The 20,226-nt window shown below is 34.1% G+C and overlaps 1 protein-coding gene across 4 annotated transcripts in view; it reads right to left on the reverse strand.

The window, feature by feature from the left end:
- LOC149794015 (brother of CDO-like) overlaps positions 1-20,226 on the reverse strand; it is a 251,172-nt gene that overhangs the window by 17,450 nt on the left and 213,496 nt on the right. For all 4 annotated transcript variants that reach the window (XM_089967952.1, XM_089967955.1, XM_089967953.1 and 1 more), the window contains 5 exons: positions 9,022-9,186; positions 7,324-7,434; positions 4,541-4,681; positions 2,591-2,731; positions 663-887 (listed from right to left, as the gene is read on the reverse strand). In XM_089967952.1, the coding sequence (XP_089824078.1) occupies positions 663-887; positions 2,591-2,731; positions 4,541-4,681; positions 7,324-7,434; positions 9,022-9,186 (783 nt within the window). The remainder of the gene's footprint in view (positions 1-662; positions 888-2,590; positions 2,732-4,540; positions 4,682-7,323; positions 7,435-9,021; positions 9,187-20,226) is intronic.

Here is a 20,226-nt window from a genome sequence, read left to right on the forward strand (position 1 = left end):
CATGTTGAAGCCAAGGTGAGTGACCAAGTTTTCCATACCCCACCACCACCAAATTATGAACGTCAAGATTATGGTCTCTTCATCAATTGTGCAAAAATTGTCCTCTGCTCCAAATTTGTCCAATGCTCTATAGTGTAGAAAATGGTTTGAGTTGAATGTCTGATCATGTTGAGAGATTTTACCATCATTACCATGGGATAAGTTTAGATTTATACAAACTTTATTCAAGCATATATGTATGTAAGTGTTATTTCGAATGATAGGTCAATCCTTCCATGGGATTCCATTTGCAGCTTATAATGGGATATGTCATGTGATAGTTGTGTCAGGGAATTACAAGGGATCCCATTGTGGTTTATAATCAGATAAATACTGTACAAAAGTGGGGACAGATAATCACAAGGGATTCCATTGTAGTTTTTAATGGGATACGTACTGTATAAAAGTGGTGACAGATAATTGCAAAAGACCCCATTGTGGCTTATAATCAAAACAATACTGTATTAAAGTGTGGAAAGATAATTACAAGGGCTTCCATTAGGACTTATAATGGGATAATTACTATATGAACATGGAGACAGATTAGGACCCAACTGTATTTCCTAAAGCATTTACAAAAAGAATTGATAATTACAACATTTAATACCAAAAATTATCCTTACTAGTAGTGGTCTCTGCCTTAATTGGTAGCTTGACCTTGATCTGTTTTCCCTTTTTCTTTTTTTGTTTCCTTTTCTTGGATTTATGTTTGTGTCGGTTCCGGCCTGCGGAACCTGGTGAATTCTTTTTACTAGGACTTCCGATGTCCTTTATACTGTTAATATTCTTGCCCTTTTCTGAAGAATCTGTTGCACCATTAACTGATGGAATTGGTAAATTGTTTGATGCTGAAAGTAAAAAATATTTTAGCTGTAATAAAATCAAACTCTTTCACACTTTGATTTACCATGTTAACTACCTATAACAGCTTTTTCTATTTGTTGTGCAGAATAAGATGCATCATTTTGCTATTTTACCTTTTCTATATCAGTTTTAGTTAAACAATCTATTAATGGTACAAGTTTAATTAAATGGTGTTCATCGTTCCATTATTTATTTTCATGTGCACAATTCTGAGGGTTGTGTGAATATAAATATTTCCTTTATTATTTTAGATTATGCATAATTGCTTCTGATGTAACTTACACTTACAGCAAATATATTAATGCAGTTACATACATGGTTACCAAGTAGTGAACCCAGCCCCCCCCCCCAATATCTGAAAAATGATAGCCACAACCAAACAATTCTTGATGACAGCTGAGTATCATCTGCAGATTTCTCACCTGGTTGATAAAGAAATCACACAATATTTGGATAGAGCATGTCAGATGAAGTGTTCCTCTCAAATCTGATATGAATTGACCTAGCCATTTTAACAGACGATCCTTATTTCTCATTTTACAATTTAGAGTATCATACATTGCATATTTTGTTTTGTCTTTTACTGCAACATCTTCAAACAAGCCAGCCACAGTTTCATTATTCAATGCCAAAGATTTCACTCTCCACTGCAGAGATGCCGAATTTGGATCTGAATTCAAAAGTCCTGCCATGACTGAGTTATGTACAACACCCCTGTCAGAATAAAATGAAAGATTTCCTTGACACCCATGTAAATTTCACTGTTACTTTCCATGTCATGCCTATTTGTCTTAACTGTGCCGAAAGTTCTTCATTCAATTATTAATCACCACTATGTTCTGCTCCAAAAAAAAGAAAATCCTACAGGCCTGTATAAGAGATGGTGGGATTTCAAACAACACTTAACCTTTGGAATTAAGTTCAAGTCTTCAAAACCATATGCAAATTTTACTGCCCAATTTATGCTAGTATGTGTGTTGCAATCAGTAAAAGTTTTGCATTTTTCAAGCAAGATTCCCCACACAGCAAGTGACAAATAGAGGGGATGCAATGTATCAGAATACCATAGAATTCCTGCAAAATGAAAACTAGAATCAAGTTGTTTGACCTTGTTGAATGACCACCCAATACACCATTCAATGTTTGACCTTCTTGAATGACCACGCAATGCACCAATCAATGTTTGACCTTCTTGAATTACCACCCAATGCACCAATCAATGTTTGACCTTCTTGAATAACCACCCAATGCACCAATCATTGTTTGACCTTGTTGAATGACCAACCATTGCACCAATCATTGTTTGACCTTCTTGAATGACCACCCAATATACAAAGTACTGGAAACAGATATTTCCCAAAAAGAAAATGAAAGCTGGATCTGTTCCTGGTCTAACTGGATTCCTTGTGAAAAGAAATACACCATTAATAAACTTTTCTTGATCTATGATCAGTAAACAAACAAAATAAAAACAGCCCCAAAACACCCCTATATACTTTCACTCAAGGTTTGAACATCACCACATTTTGCTTCTAACCTTTGTGCAAAATTGTAAATACGAATATGTACCATCTAACAGTGTTAGTGAAAACCTTCAAACAGTTAAGAGATGATATTGTAATTCCAAGACAATCTCTTGAATTCTCCCTCAAATGTCAATTCATTACAACCATTTCATAAAATTTACCTTTTTCTGTGTTCTGAGGTAGATCCGACATATCTATGTGAACATTTATAGTAGCATAGTCCAGCCCTGCCTCGTTTTCTGCAAAGCATTGGTAAAGACCTCGATCTATGGCACGGATGTTTTTTAGTGTAAATTTAGGACCTGAAAAAAAGCAATATAGTTACAATGATAAACTCAAAGAAACAAAAGATTTTCACCAAGCATTCATGTAATTTTAAGAAATTAACACATTGGTTGAAATAATGAAGAACAATTAACCACATCAAAATTAAAACAATGTTACTTTGTAAAATAGTATTCCCAAAGTTTCAAGCAATTTTTTTAGGGCTGTTTCAGTAAAGCATACATCCAGAGAAGGAACTTTTAAGCAGTCACCAATAGATGCAAATTGTAAATATTGTATTATTTGCATAGGCACTATTGGAGTAATCAGAGTAATGAAACATATATCTCTTAAGAACTGCCTTCCCTTGTGTTCAATACATGTTTCAATGGAACAGTACTTAGATAAAAGCATACAATATATAAAAATGTATAAGCATATTTAACTAGCAGTAAAAGTCATAACTAGCTATCACTGCTGACATATCTATCCTATATTTTACATCTTCATACCAGTGTATTAATCATAAGGCACATGAGAGGAAGCCCTTTATCCTTAGTCTTAAAGGAATATATTTTCTGTTATTACCATATAGCCTGTAGACTGGACCTATAAAATATGTCTGCAATCTCAGTAAAGGAATTGTGTATATTTTTATCAATTTTCATACCAGCCTGTAGAATGGACGTATGAAATATGTGTAAAATCTCAGTAAAGAAATTGTGTACATTTTTATCAATTTTCATACCATGAACTCATGTTCAGCTCAGGCAATGTTTAAGTTAACAAAATATATATGTCCATGGGCATGTCCTAAAACTGGAGAGAGAGAGATTGGGTTTAGTTTATAATACTTTATGTTCTACATATTCCAGCACCTTTATTTAACATTTATATATTCCACGTGCTTTTATCACATCAATGACCCCATTTTCATTCAATGGTTGATCCTGTATTTTAACACATAAGATGCTGTTAAAGTCCATCACTTTCAATCTTGCAATCAATGTCAAGGTCAGTCTCACATTTTTGTGTGCTGCTGTGAGAATGTGAATTCATATCATTTGAAGCAAGTTGTGTGTGTGTGTGTGTGTGTGTCTGTGTGTCTGTGTGTGTGTGTGTGTGTGTGTGAGAGAGAGAGAGAGAGAGATTTGGATTTTTAACATAACTTTACAAAAATTTCAATCATATCGCAATGATGTCTGCAGTATGGCAGTTTATTGTGATGTCTAGCACTGGGGCATCATGCCATAGACATGTAGCATACATGTCACATTATCCTGACACCAGGTTGACCAGTCCTAACACTAACCTCTTAATGCTGAGCGCCAAGCGAGGCAGCAGTTAGTACCATTTTTGTAAGTCTTTAATATGACTCGGCCGTTGATCGAACCCACGACCTCCCGCATGCGAGGAGGATGCTCTAACCAGTAGGCCACCGGAGCAGTCTACGAAGTTTTGACAAGCAGGGACAAATATTTTAACATTACATTCTTATCAGTTATAGATTTCATGATATTATTTTTATGATAATTAGACATGCATATAAAACAAACAAACTCAGTCCATTAAAAAAAAATTACAGTAAAAGTGTTCCAAACATTCTGTCATGAAAAAAGTATGTGAAGAAAACTCTACCAAAAATTTACAGTACGCTATAAATGAAATTTATTTTACAAAATAATTTAGGGTCTCACAATATTACTAAATACAGTTCCCAAACAGCCATTTAAAAATGTCCACAGCAAGGTGCTGATTAGATGAAGAGCATATATTAATGGTGCTTAACTTTAAAGGAAACAAAGTTGCATTGCATCGCTACAGATGGCTCTCCAAACTAATCCTACCTGACTGAAAGGGAACCTCCACCCCATTATGAAGCCACCACATTCTTGGCCGTGGCCTACCCTCTGCAGAACAATCCAGTTGTACATCACCCCCTAGAGTGGCATTGAAGACATCTTGGACACTATTCACCACTGGTGGTACTGTAACAGAAAATTAGTTCATGTCTATTTATAGATATGACAACCAAATGAATAACGCAAGAATGAATGAGATCTTGTTCCAATATTGTCCCAAGTAGGATAGTTGTATGATCACAGATTTAAAATAACTGAATATGGTCATTTGGTAAAACACAAAAATGTGAACAAAAAATTCAGAAGTCTATAATTAAAATTAGTTTCAGTACTTTTTCATTTTTGATAAAAAATTCTGAGAACAATACAAAAAAGAATAAATAAATAACATGAACAGAGTCAGAAAAGAATTAATCAAAGTTTTGAAAACATAGACAGAAGAAGGGGAATTGTTATTGATGGTCTTTTTTTTACTGCTTCAAATAATCAATTTAACTTTTTCTTTTCTTTATATATCACTAGAGAATTTATATCAACACCTTACTGGAGAGATTATTGTGGTTTTTGTCTTTTGAAAGCAGTTTCTATGGTTATTGCAAGTATTACCATCAGTAGAAACTGCCTAATGTCTGCAGCATGATGCCCCAGTGCTAGACATCACTATAAACTGCCACACTGCACACATCATAGTGATATAACTGAAACATTGTTAAAGATACATTACAAATCTAGATCAGTCACACACAACCCATCAGTAGAATATATCCAAGGGGGACACCTATTACAAAGACCTAACATTGACCAACACCAGAGTAATCTCCCATTGAATAATTTGAGGTAAGACACAACACTGTTACAACACTGTTACTATTGTTAAAAACTATTTGGTACAATTAAATGGACACACTGACATAGATATACAGGAACTGAAAGCCCCTCAAGCCAATACAATCAAAATTAAGACAACTGAGTTAAAGTAGAACTAAGGAATTTGACTTAAACTATTTTTAATGAATGGAACATCAGTGAAAGATTACTTGAAGACATTTAACACCAAGGATGCCTTGCAATTTGTAAAAATGTCATGGCGAGAGTTTTCAGCACATTGCATTAATAGCATTTGGAAAAAAATTGTCTTCAGTTGTATCATTCTTCTGATGGCTTAAGATATTGAAGACACCATTGCATTAGCAACTAAGACCAGTGTAAAGGCTGCAACAAAGTCAGACTGGCAGAAGAGACATTACAAGAGATTGACATCATGCAGCTTTTGAAATCCGATGCTGATCAGTTGACAAATGAAGACCTGTTGGATTTGGAACAAGAACATCTGGATGAAAAGCAAAAAGCATTTGCAAGCTGGCAACATGCTTGGATTTTGACACTGAAAGTTTTGTCTGACATAATAAATCACATGACTGTTGCTTACACTTTAATGAAGGATAATGATCCAGATATGAATCAAAGTTCACTTATTCAACACAAAGTTATCAATGTACTTTCTTGTTATGAAGAGCTTTTACGAGAAAAAAAAGAACATAAGACTCAGACTACACTGGACTCCTTCTTCAGAGTGTCATCTCCAGATAAGCCTTCCACTTCAAGTGGCATGCCTGCACACCCAAGCCTATCTCCTGTTGTTGTCTCTACAGACAGTGTTGAACAAGATATGTAAATGTTGTTTTCTCTACAGATAGTTTGGAAGAGGTTATCAACACTACTGTTCAATGCAGCTTTTGTTTTTTAATTACATGTACATATGTTATATTGATTAATATTCATATTTTCAGGCTTTTATTTTGTTTCCTATGTTTTAAGTTTGTTTCCCTATGCTTTTTATAAAACCTTGTATTATTTATTTTATTTTGATCTACTTTGCTGAAGCATCTCCTTACTTAAACATACTGAATTTATACGGAGAAAATTATCTCAATTTATGCGAATCTCAAATTATACTCTCACTTCAAAAACTTAAACCTCGTGTAATTTGTGATCACACTCTGTGTGTGTGTGTGTGTGTGTGTGTGTGTGTGTGTGTGTGTGTGTGTGTGTGTGTGTGTGTGTGTGTGTGTGTGTGTGTGTGTGTGTGTGTGTGTGTGTGTGTGTGTGTGTGTGTGTGTGTGTGTGTGTGTGTGTGTGTGTGTGTGTGTGTGTGTGTGTGTGTATATATATATATATATATATATATATATATATATATATATATATATATATATATATATATATATATATATATATATATATATATATAGTCATAACTGACCCTTGTGTACAAAAAAGACTGACAAGAAAGAAGTGGTAATGTTTAAAACATAAAATTAACAAGTTTAACAAGTTCAATCTGTAGTGATGAAAATGCACGTGTTTGGTTTTTTAAATGGAGAATAATATACTGTGCATTTTTGACTATGTCATTTGGGAAGCAGTGTTGGAGTTACAAATCCACACAAGTGTCTTCTTGAACACTAGTGCCATTTGTTTCAAGTTTGTTCAGTTTCGATTAAAATCATTCAGCACAGCTATTAATTATCTAGCAAAACAAAAGTGAAGCCATACATGTCATGTGTAACTACTTTCATGGACAGTGATGAGAACAATTAATCATGAAAAGTATGGCTATCAAATGAAAAATATTAAATGAAGTTGCCACTTACTTTGATAATAAAACTCTTTTTTTTCAAACAATTCGTTTTGATATACAGCATTACTTTGATTATTATGTCCCAGAGAACCAAGAATCCAGATTGTATCATAAACCTGTTACTTACCCATCACTTCAAACATCATGGCTTTCAATTTAATGCTTCCGATACCATTATGAGCCTTACACAAATAAGTCCCTTCATCATCTACCGTCACATTCTTCAGGAGCAGATTACCTGAATAACATTGCGATAAAGTTTCACTTGTCACTCAGTGTCACTATAGATCATTGTTCTATGACCATTCTCAAGAACCTGTTAGTAGTTATTAAGATCATTTGGCAGATTTCTAAAGCAGCTAACAAGTATTTAACGTCAGAATATTTTTACAAACAAGAGAATAAGATGAACATTTCTAAGTGATTCTGTAAATCCATTATTCATTGAATTTTTTATTCACTTTATATATTTTTTGTATTATTTCTTTCAGATAAATAAACAATTACATGCATACAAATATTTACCATTACTAAGTTATCTAATATTTGCCAAATATTTTGAATGCATACAGTTCTCTCTACCTAAAGATAGAGAACAAATAATAATATTAATTTATGAAAAAATTGAATGTTGGACAAATCACTCTCTGAAAATTGGAGACAATACGGTAAACATGTGAGTAATAATTCTAGACCTAGTTCACTAAATATATCACTTAAATTTTATTCCTTGACTTGAAATTCTAAAATATCTTTTGTATTAATTGGAACAGAGTTTTTTATTGAGTATTAGGCAGGCATTAAAGATTAGGACAGCCAATATCCTGCATTTTTCTCAGATCAGATAAGTCTAGTTTTATTCATGAGGAATTCCTCAAAAAGTTTTTCCCTAATAAATAAACTCCAATGTGTACAATTTAGAACTTGCACATCATTTTTCATCCTTTGCATCGCATCTTTCACTCTAAAAAATCCAAGCAATGACAGAAATGTAATAAATGTAATAAATATGATAATGCAGAATCTCAACTGGAGGAAATTTTGGGAGAATTTTAGTGAAACTGGGACCTGGAATAGCAATGAGGGAGTCTTATTTCTTCCCCTAAAGGAGAATATTTTAAATAAGTAATGGTTTGCATAAATGCTTTACAGCATTAAAGCACCTTATGGCAACTAAGATAAATGTTCAAAAAAATATAAAAAGTAAAAATATTTCTTATTGGGAAAGATTCTAATCAAATTTTTTTAACCAAGTTTTTTTATAGTGTGAATTAGGAAGCTTTATTCATGATATGAACTTGTTCTGTAGTCACACAAAAGTCCTAATTGTTAGTATTAAATGGGTAAAAATACAAGCAAAATGATTTTTTTTAAACCCAATGTTAAACATGTTTCAAGAGATGTATTTGCGCCTAAACAAATCTGACCCAATTGAAAACAACAAAGACCCTATTCTGTAGTTGCATAATGTACTGGCAGATCAGGGTACATGTTGTTTGTTTTGCTGATTACTCCCAACAAACTGCATAGACAAAGATCTGCCATGATATTATGTGCTGACAGATATTGGTCTAAAAGCAGTTTACAGTTGGACCCAAGTCATAAGTGAATACATATACTGTCAACAGGTCTTAAAATTTATGTAACATAGGAATCATCTGTTTTGGCATTACTGTGTAAATCATCTTTCACTGGATTGAAACAACTTCTCATCCCACAACTTCAAGTCAATGATGAAAATAAAATCGGATTTGGTGAAATTTCATTTCAAAACTTAAAAGAAAAGAAGTTTTCTTTTAAAACTAGCACCAAACACAAGACTAACCTTGCATTAAAGTGTGTTTATGAAGGGAGAGCACTCCTCCATATTTTTCCCAGGAGATGACTGGCTGAGGGTTTCCCACTGCAGAGCATTCCAAAAGAACATCATGACCAACTTCTCCTTTGATCTTCGAGTAGGATGTAATTATGGCGGTTTCCTGCTTTGGAACTGTGGGTAGAAAAAGAGAATTGCTGGATATGTGGTAATCAATTTTCCTAGAGCTATTGATTGTGTTAGTGTTTTACCAGCATTTCCAAAGAAAACAAAAATACAAAAGATCTAAAATTTTGAATACATTTTGTAGCATTCAAATCTTTTGAACAGTGGACAGTGATGTAGCAAAAACCACAATGGTGGGTGGGAAGGGGAACAAAATTGCCAAAACAACATTTTTTTTTAAATTGAGAGGTAGCATAAGAATCAAGTGTGGAATGGGAGTGGGTGGGGGGTGGGGGGCAGGGAATAAGATTGTCAAATTGTGAATTTTAATTGCAGACCTGAGGTGGCAGCATATACAAAAATGTTAAATAATTCTGTCCATCAGATCTAAAAATAACCTTATTTTATTTAAATAAAACACTCTTTAATTTGCCAAACTAAACCTTCATCTTTCGGCCCCTTCTAACATTATTTTCACCACTCTACTGACTATGGCAACAATTATCAGGGCATGACCACCTAATACCTGAAATGGCTACTCCATTTTTCAAGTAGATTGCCCAAGTTTGCTAGGTAATTGGAGCACAGAACTTAAAGTCATTAAGAATTTTGTATCTTCTAGTTTTTATGAGACACTTGTCAACAATCAAGCAAAAGGGGAAAGGAATTGACAAATTTTTCAATTAATGTAAATATCTTTTTATCAGAACAGCCATTTCTGCTGAACTTGGAACATTTCAGATTACAAGTCATCCTTTAATATTTGAGTAAAATTCCACAAGACTGCAGCGATCAAAGAACACTGTATGACATTATATACAGTTTAAACAAGTAAATATGGTACAGAACTTCATTTCTGTAAGGAATTTTAGCAGTATGCCATTATCCCAACAACACTGTATGTACTAGTTTAAAGTCAAGTCCAACTGCAAACAAAAGAGACCCAGATCTGCCATAGTATAATTCATCTGCAAATCAGTCTATATTGTTTGTTTCACTGACTACTCCTAACAAACTACACAGACCAAGATCTAGTGGCACATTGTATGATGGCCAATCTGTAGCTGGTCCCATCTTGTAAGTGAGGAAGTACAGTAATTATCCAGATTTTTCACTCAGTTGATGTTGCCCCCAAAATGTAATCCAAAAATGATTTATTGCAAGCATAGAGGTCCAAATGAATGAATACATTGATTTTGTATTTGATCTTCATAATAATATAACATACAAATATTTTTCGTACATTTGTGATTTGTATGTAGTTTGTGTCTATTCCATTATTTGCTGCCATGACATTTTAGTTTCAACAAATACATTTTTAACATCATTATCATCTAGTTCAGTATGTGCAGCCTTGAAATACCACCTTTATGATACTGATGGCTCAAATGATAACAATTAATTATTGGAGCACCTGTTTTCTTGGAACAAAATATGTTTCTCAGTAGATCAGGATTCTTGGCATGGTACAGTTCCTGGTTTCTTTAATAATGTATGTTTCTTTTCTTTTGTGCCCATATGACAAACATTAGCTTAGTTTTTCTTCTTTTACTTTAATTTGATCATTAAAATGAGTACCCATAAACTGGAAGTATCTCAAAAGTCTGATATACAAACTGCATAACATTATGGCAAAAATCTACCAACCTACACATGCTAGTGCTTGAGCTAATGAGAAAAATGTGAACATTAAGTCAAGCCAACAAGAAAGATGTGAACATTAGGTCAAACATTATCAAGTAAATGGCCAGTCTAATGAGAAATAAATCAGGTTTCTTTTCACTTGATTATATTTCCAATCAAATCATTCTCTGTAGATTAACATTATTACATTAGGGCACAAAATGGCAGTTCATGCAATTGCTAACTTGCACAGACCTAATCCAATATGTTTTCTTTAATGTTTCAACATGAAACAAACAACATTTACAATTAACAATCAGACAGACAGAAAGACAACCCATCAGAATTCATTTATGCTGGTTGTAATATACTGTATATCCTCGCCTACAAGTCAAGGTCAACCTGCAAGCAACATAAACCCTGATATGCAAATTGCATCATGTGCCTTCAGATTATGATATGTGTTCTGATTGGTCACCCAAATATGCTGACACATTATGTGATGGCAGATCTGGGTTGATGTACTTTGCATTGGACATGGCTTATTAAGTGAGCATAAATGGTACTGTATAATGGGTCAGATGGTGTGTTGAGTATTCAGCATCATCCTTCCATTAAATCTTTTCTAAAGCAGTCTCATCTTAATTATCCCTAAATTCTACTTCGGACAAAAAAGTACATGTAGGAGAGAGTTTAAATTTTTATGTACTGATTTCATCTACCTACATCATGTATGCAAGATAGTATTTGCAGACACCCAAATTCAAAAGTGATTAATTACCAATGCATCAGCAGACAAACTCATATTTTCTTTTAATTCTGTCCTGCATTTAAAAGTAAAGAAAACATTTATCAATTTTACACTTCCATTCACAGACACTAAAATATTTCACATTGAAAAGCAAGTGATTGGTTCAGAAAACTCAGAATGTCTTGTTCTATTTTAATCATGTAAACAGGTGAACCAGTCTGTGGGTACAGCAATCTGAAGTGTCACATGACTTGTTACTGTGGTATTTTATTCCTGAACAAAAATAAAAAGAAGAAAGAAATGAGGAGCTGATGAATGGCTAATGGCTATTTCATATCACACCTAAAGAGAAATCAAAGTCAAGATAACACATTATTTATTACCTAAATAGCTTTTTCTAAATATATTTTTGCCTTCAATTCAAAGGGTTTAGAAGGAATGGAAGCTTCATTATTAATGAAAATGCATTCATCATGACTATTTATCATATTATAATCACTAGGGGAAAAGAAGAATGAAAGAAAGAAATCCCTAAGGCACATTTTTTTTAGTGTACTTGTGATGTGACAATAGATTTAAACTAAAAAATGTTAATTCATTTATTTTTATAGGATCTAACATTTTTGGCTAAGTTTCTAATTGATACGGAAATGTCATAATCATCATAAATGAACAATAGTTTTGTATTTAAATTTGTCATTTCAGACCAACATAAACTAATGCTCCAAAATAAAAGGGAATTCATTGTTTTCCAATTTCCGCACATGCCAGAAGCTAGACAGTGACAAAATGATATCAGATTTTTATCTTCCTCACAACTTTGAATTACAGTATTCTCTCTTTATAACATTGTTCATCAGTCATAAATTGGCCACATCACAAGTGAGAACCTAATACTGAGGGATGTTCCAACATGGCTGTGTCATAACTGGACAACAAAATTCACAACATAGTATATAATAATGTAAAACTGCATTAGAACTGGGTTTCCTAAGCCAAAATTAAGTGCAATAAATTCAGTAGCAATAACAACATTTTACCAGTTTAATGATTATTTCCACATAATAAAGAGGCAGCAGAATAATAAGGGGGCTTTATACTGAGGGATTTCTGTATTATTTTCCTATTTTACCACACAACGCTCTCTCTCTCTGCCTCTCATTCTCACATTCTGCCTTTACATGTTTTTCACTGTCAGTGAAAGAGGTACTGAAATGTGTGCATGTGTGAATGTAAGGATGTAAGGACAAATTCAGAAGTTACCAAATACAAACATAATAAAGATGGATGTAAAAGAAGGTCTAGCTTTAAAAGTCCATGCCCAGGTCCACAGTTTGGATAATGGAGTTGGGACTCTTTCTCTACTGAATGTGTGTTTAATTTGGTGGCTGTATAATGCTATCTGGATATGGTGGCTGTATAATGCTATCTGGATATGGTGGCTGTATAATGCTATTTGGATATGGTGGCTGCATAACACTATCTGTATATGGTGGCTGTATAATGCCATCTGGATATGGTGGCTGTATAACACTATCTGGATATGGTGGCTGTATAACACTAACTGGATATGGTGGCTGTATAATGCTATCTGGATATGGTGGCTGTATAATGCTATCTGGATATGGTGGCTGTATAACACTATCTGGATATGGTGGCTGTATAATGCTATCTGGATATGGTGGCTGTATAATGCTATCTGGACATGGTGGCTGTATAACGCTATCTGGATATGATGGCTGTATAACACTATCTGGATGTGGTGGCTGTATAATGCTATCTGGATATGGTGGCTGTATAATGCTATCTGGATATGGTGGCTGTATAACACTATCTGGATGTGGTGGCTGTATAATGCTATCTGGATATGGTGGCTGTATAACACTATCTGGATGTGGTGGCTGTATAATGCTATCTGGATATGATCATGGTCTGAAATTGTCTGTAAGATTCATTACTGACTGTTTGGTGAAGACACCTACTGTGATGGTTTTGAAGCAACATCATTTTTATATAATGAAATACATGTATTACATCTAAGTAAGTTTTATTACTGTTGTGATAAATTATTAACTTATGCAAAATGTTCACAGTAGTAGGATGCTACAGGTAATAAAGACTAAAACCTGATGCAACTGGTTCAGTTATTTAGTGTTTCATGGCACAGTAAACCTTGCAATGTTATACAGTAGAACCTCTCTTAAAAGACCAACTCTTCTGCCAAAAAACTAGGATTTCTCATGACAGGTGTTATTTTATAGCAGTGGTTGTTTCATGCCAGGTTTTACAAACAAAGCAAAATGCTCATCACAGCAGCTAATCCAGATCCCCAATAGTGAAAATCAAACCCCCACTTTTCTAGTCAAAAGTCCCATATCTTGACCAAAGAGTCAATATGGTTCCTCACATCCTGACTAACACAGACCACCTGTTATGAAAGACAACCTATCATGAAAAAGAACATTATTTCATGCACAGGTCAACTGTCTTATATAATGTCTTATACAATATGACAATCTCTAAAGAGAGATCACCTGTTATCATGAGGGGCACAAGGTCTTCAAAGATATGCTTTATGTACCTTTGAAAGGTTTAGAACTCTACCATATTTAAAGTGTTATGATGGTGTTTTTGGTAAAATAAAGCAAAATAAGATGAAGTGAATTTGACAGTTTTGTTTTTAAACTATTTGCTTTATGTACACATAGCCATAAGTGACTGCTAAAATTCCCAAATATTCTTGTCAAGAAAACTAAAGTCCAAATTTTCAACAATGTAAACAGAAATAAAAATATTCAAATTTTCTGAAAATCTAATCAGATAATTTACAGACGAAGACAGATATTCAAAAAAATTGTATTTACCTAGCTTGAATGTATTTTTTAATTAATTGTGCTTTTGGAGATTTTTAAAAAAAGTACAAGTTGGACATGTTAAAAATACCTTAAAACTTTCTGGTAAAAAAGAACCCTGCTGTAATGGTCTGAAAATTTAATTGGATCATTTTAATTTTAACATTAATAAATATGTGACAACCAAAGTGCATTTGTTTATCTTGTGTAGTTTTCACTTAATCTTACCAACAAGGTTTTTGTAAAAAATTGTCAATGTCCAAAAATTACATAAATATGTACAATTTTTTATTATTAACAAAAGGCTATAATCACTTGAAAATCAAATTAGATCATCTGCTAACAACAATAATTATTATTGGTTAGATGATTTATAATTACACTTTCAACACATATATCTCATAAGTGCACAACATAAACCTATGGGCCACATGAAGACCACTGATAAATTTTGTGTGGCCCAAATGTATGTCCTCTCACATATATCTTTATGCTTTTGTTATGGAGAGAACACTTTTACAGTGTGGCCTACTCAGGTCCAATCAAGGTCAGTTCTGGCCCATATCAACATTTGACTTTTGTAATGGACAGAACACTTTTACAGTATGGCCTACTCATGTTGAATCATGGTCAATTCTGGCCCATATCAACATTTGACTTTTGTTATGGACAGAACACTTTTACAGTGTGGCCTACTCAGGTCCAATCAAGGTCAATTCTGGCCCATATCAACATTTTAATTGTGCACCCTGCTTTATAACATGCATAGTAAATGGAATCTAAGTGCCTTTCCCCCAACCATAAACCACAGCAGCTGACCCAGGCTGGATTGGGTGGTTGTTGAACATGTGATGCTTGAATTGGGCAACAGCAACTGAGCTAGAGGATCCTCCATAATCCTGTACAGGGTGTGTACATTTCATGGCTCCAAGTTAAATAATTTTCTTGCTATTGTGCTAAGATTAGGGATGGCTGCATGGCCCTAGGGCAGACAGGGAAAATCAATATGCCCCATGCTGCTATCACAGTGGAGGCATACAAATATCCTGTATTTAAGTGAAGTTTTTGTCTGCTAAATGGACAAAGCTTTATATAAAAAGGTTACCACATATCAACTGTGCAACATGTTTACCAATTAATTATTAAATCAAATTAAGGAAACCAGCATCTATGCACATCTTGATGTAACATTACACCTAGACTCAAAACAGGCAATAAAACCTCTGCACACATCAAAGGCTAAATCAGGATCAAGCTGGTGACCTCCAACCTGTGAGAAATTTCAGAAGTTTGATCTCAGTAGTATGGGAAATGATCAAGTATTGAAAACAGACAGCTTAAGCTTGTCACTGATAGATACTATCAGATGAGAAATTTAGGAAACAAATTCAAATCACATGACCCATAAAGATATAACAAATTCATTTACCATATGGTGAATTTTCAGGAAAGCCCCCCCCCCCCCCCCCCCGACAGATATCACAATTCATACAAAGCAAAAATTACACCAGTTTTCTTTTCCCTAGACACAAAGTTAGCTTCTTTTTGTTCCAAACTCCTTGCATAATCTAGCCCTTAAAATAAATGCATTCATGAACTCTAATTCCCCACCAAAGGAACTGAAAACTGACATCAACACCATTAAGTTAAAAGGGCAGACCAACATGACTACCTTATTTTCTTTATCTTTTAGGGCAGCAAAAATAACTTTTTTTTGTCTGCAAGCATATTAAAAGAATTTATTTGATGTCCAAATATTAATGGGACAAAAAGACAAAATTTCCCCAGCAATGAAATATTATGATACTGTGCTACCCATGTGATAGTAAAAGGGACATATTTTATATCCATATGGCTAGGGTAATGAATAAAGAAACATCACTGTCCAAATCTTTTGTATTTTTGTACAGTCCATCCACAGTGATACAATTATTAGAGAAATGACTCAATGTGCTTTCCAGGAGGCCTGACATGTTAGTCACCTCCCCGCTACATAATTAATTACTGAAAGTACACATAAGAAATGTAATAAAATATAAATGTGTAAAAACAAAATGATAAAAAACTAGAGCCAGCAACAATTAAGGGATCACAGAGGGCCTTGAATCTCTACTTGGTAGCAGAACTTCATTGGAAAATGAAAGGTGATAGAAGAGCATTCATGGATCATAATTATTTTAACCGATGACATGGAATGCAAGAAATCCATATCATATAAAGTCTCATTAATATAAAAGTGCAGAATAACTCTGGCTAAAATGCAGTATTTCTTAAAGAAGTTATGCCATAGAAAGCAAAGTTATCAGGAACAGCAATCATTGGTAACAACTAGTCTAGATGAAAATGTAAACACTTAAAATTAAATTCATCCGAAAATCTCATCAGCACAGAGCTGCATTCCTTAGCTGTCCTGTGGAACCAGTCCAAAAAAATGGACAGCCAGGGGTCATAACTCTTGTAAATGTTCTTCTGGAATGCTCGAAATCAAACAAATTCAGTGATGCGGTACATGTGTTAAGATGCATGCCAGATTTGGTTTTAATTAAACAGTCATGCTGTGGAACCCCAAATCAGGAAGGTAGGTAATTAGATCCCACAACTCTTTTAAATGATCTCATGAAATGTTGGAAATCAGAGTGACTCAAAGTCTCTTCAATATGATGCCACATGTCAATCAAATTTAGTTGAATACAGTAAATCTCTCGGTCAAGTTATTTTGCAGAAACCAAAGTCAGGTGGACAACAAAAATCAAAGGGCCATAAATTTTCTGAAGATTAAAGCCATAAAAGACACATGCAAGTCTACAAGACAATGTTCATACCAAAGTGCCTAAAAAATATGTTGATTGGTTCTTGAGCTATACTGGTCAAAAACATAAAATATGATGAAGTTAATTGTCAAGGGCCATAACTCTATTCCAAATAGAGTAGATGAGACAAAACCCACAAAGGCAAATCTAAAGCTATTTACACACCATATGGCATTACACATGTTGAACTATGCTGTTTACAAGAATCTGCTATTTAGGATATGTAATATAGATGTAAAAAGATCAATAGCTCTGTCAACATTGGTTGACTGGTAAATAATTTGTATGTTTCAAGCTCTAGCTAATTAAAAAAAAATGGGCATTTGACTCCCTGGTTTGTAACTATCTTTTTCTTTTGAAATTCAATAGGGTATTTTGCAAAAACTAAAAAACAACAAAAAGCCTTCATTACCAGTATTAATAATGAAGATATTAATCACACCATTTTTAAACATCAAGCTTCTTAATGACAAATTCAAAATGTGTATGCCAGTAGCTTCTCGTGGGTCGGTGGTTCTTTCCGGGGTTTTCTGGGTTCTTCCTCCACCATTAATACTGGCCGCCATGTATAGCCTATCGTGTGCTGAAAAATGGCGTTAAACCCCACAACAACAACAACAACAAAATGTGTATGATTATATGGTTCTGTCTGAATAAGTGTTCACACAGTGATGAAATACGGTCAGTTCAAACATGCATTGACTGTCTGCAATGTGAAACAAAAAGCTAGTTAATGTTCATCAAATGTTCTGTCATACAATATAGTCTGCTTCGGTCAGGAGCAGCTTTCTAACAACTCTTTTTAAATGCTTAAAGTTAATCAATTTTAATGCATTTTGAAATTTCTTAAGCATTTTTAGTTGCCTCATCTGTGTAAAATATGCAAATACGTTATCCGGAGTTCTGATTCCTCTACCAAATTTATGGTGGGGGAAAAAAAAGCTGAAAAAGCCAAACATTGTAAGCAGCTGGAGTTCTGCAGTATGCTAGTTTTTTATGTGCGGTTTATCTTTCAATACTGCAAAATTAGAACTGCTTTAGGTCTTGGGAAGAGTCTTACTGATCATTAATTTGAATTAACAGTCCTAATGAAGCTTGGCAATGGAAACATCATGCTGGTGCCCTTTTAATTTGCATCTCAAATTCTTCAATCCCTCAAGCAATTTTAGTCTGCTCCCTTGTAAAAAAAAAGAATACACCCACAAAACTATAAAACAAGACCATTTGTTAAGGACAATTTAGTTAGGGTTTTATATCTGCCCCATAAAAGAATTTCATCTGTCATTGGGAAAGGTGCTTTTGCACTTGGGTAATGGTAGTCAAAGCATAATTAACTACAATAAACTTTCCTCTGCCAATCACCTCATGTGTTAAAGCCTGTTAGGAAAATGTCTTTTTTTTTGCTGGGGTCAATTGATAGGTTTCAGACAGTTAAAGACTGTTTAATCCAAAAGTAGGCTTTACCCAGTGTAAAATACACTGTAAATAAAATCCTGCCAAAAATGAAGAGAACTTGGACTTTGTAAACATTAATATTCTGTCAGGGCACAAGGGTTAAATTGGGTGCACCAAGTCAGGCATGTCTGTAAATTGAGCATAAATCAAGAAAGATCACAGGGAAAATAGAAGACTGTGTATGCAAATGCATACAATCCCCCAGTTTCAACCCTCTAACCCCTGAAAACTGTTAATTTACTCATTGTCTAAAGTTCACATTTGAATACAACTGGCTACATTTTATACAAACATTAAACAGGCTGGTTTAACCTCACAGCAAATAGCACTTTTAATTGCTGGCACTAAAACTGTAGGCTTTTGCAACATTGTGAAGTCTTTTTTTAAACTATTTCAGTGACCAACCTAGGCAAGAAAAGCGGTTTCAGTGATAAATGTTCCCCTTTCCTCCCACTGAGTAGGCCCAATGAAAAATGTGGTGTTCTTTAAAGGCATTTAAATACCATGTGACTACCAGTAAAACAAAGATTAAGCCAAACAAATCTGACAAAACATTTCACATTTCCCTCACTTACTTGTACAAGAATTATAGAATGATCACTGAAAAGACCAAACCCTCAATTCCAGTAATATCAATAAAGCAGTTTTTTCCATACTTTTTCACATTAAACAACAATATTATTTGTATCAATGAAATAGTGTGAAAGTCAAAGTGGAAATTCTAAGTCATTTGGAATAAAGTCATCAGCAAAAGTCAAACTGAATCAATGCTCCAAACTTGAAACCTAAAACATAAAAATAGACTACCAAAAAAAAGCTTTATTTGAGAAGTTATCATGACATGTAAGTCTATACAAACCAGTCTGTGATGCATAAATTGATCATATTCAATTTCTCTCTACAAAACCATCTTTATGCAAGATTTCTCTGCTTTCTATACAATGAAAGTAACAATGAATTTGTTTTGAACAAAAAAAACAACCCAAATAAACAGATTATTCTCCTGCTTCAATTAAATTGGATTTGTTACAAAACACCTGCAGCTAGATCAAAGAATAGGGGAACAGAATTACGGTTAGGAGTCAAGTTTATATCATAATGTTCTAGCAGATCAGGGTCTAATTGGGTAGCTCTGCTGATTACTCCTAACAATCTGCATAGACCCAGATCTATTGACACATTATGCAGTGGCACATCTGGGTCTGTGTAGCTTGCATTTTGACTCGATTATAAATGAACAGTAAATAGGTTGCAACCCTTTAGGAAATTATAGTAGGCACAAAGTGTACTGACCATTGCTCACTAATAATGGATTTAGTTATCACCTATGTATACTAAATATTCATTGTTACAGGTGTAGTTTTTAACACCCATGTTACACTGTCCTATGGGTCGATAAAGAATTGCAAGTAACCCAGGAGGGGCGGTTAGATGCTCATCCCTATGTGGTTACAGTGTGCAGCAATAAAACAGCTGGTTGTTACTAATGACCAACATTTAGGGAAAGCCCTTGTGAGTCATTGTAAGGTAGCTGAACAAATGTACAAGGTAATCTCCA

This window comes from Sinohyriopsis cumingii, chromosome 8 (genome assembly GCF_028554795.1).
Source record: "Sinohyriopsis cumingii isolate HCF-2022 chromosome 8, ASM2855479v2, whole genome shotgun sequence".
Classification (NCBI taxonomy): domain Eukaryota; kingdom Metazoa; phylum Mollusca; class Bivalvia; order Unionida; family Unionidae; genus Sinohyriopsis; species Sinohyriopsis cumingii.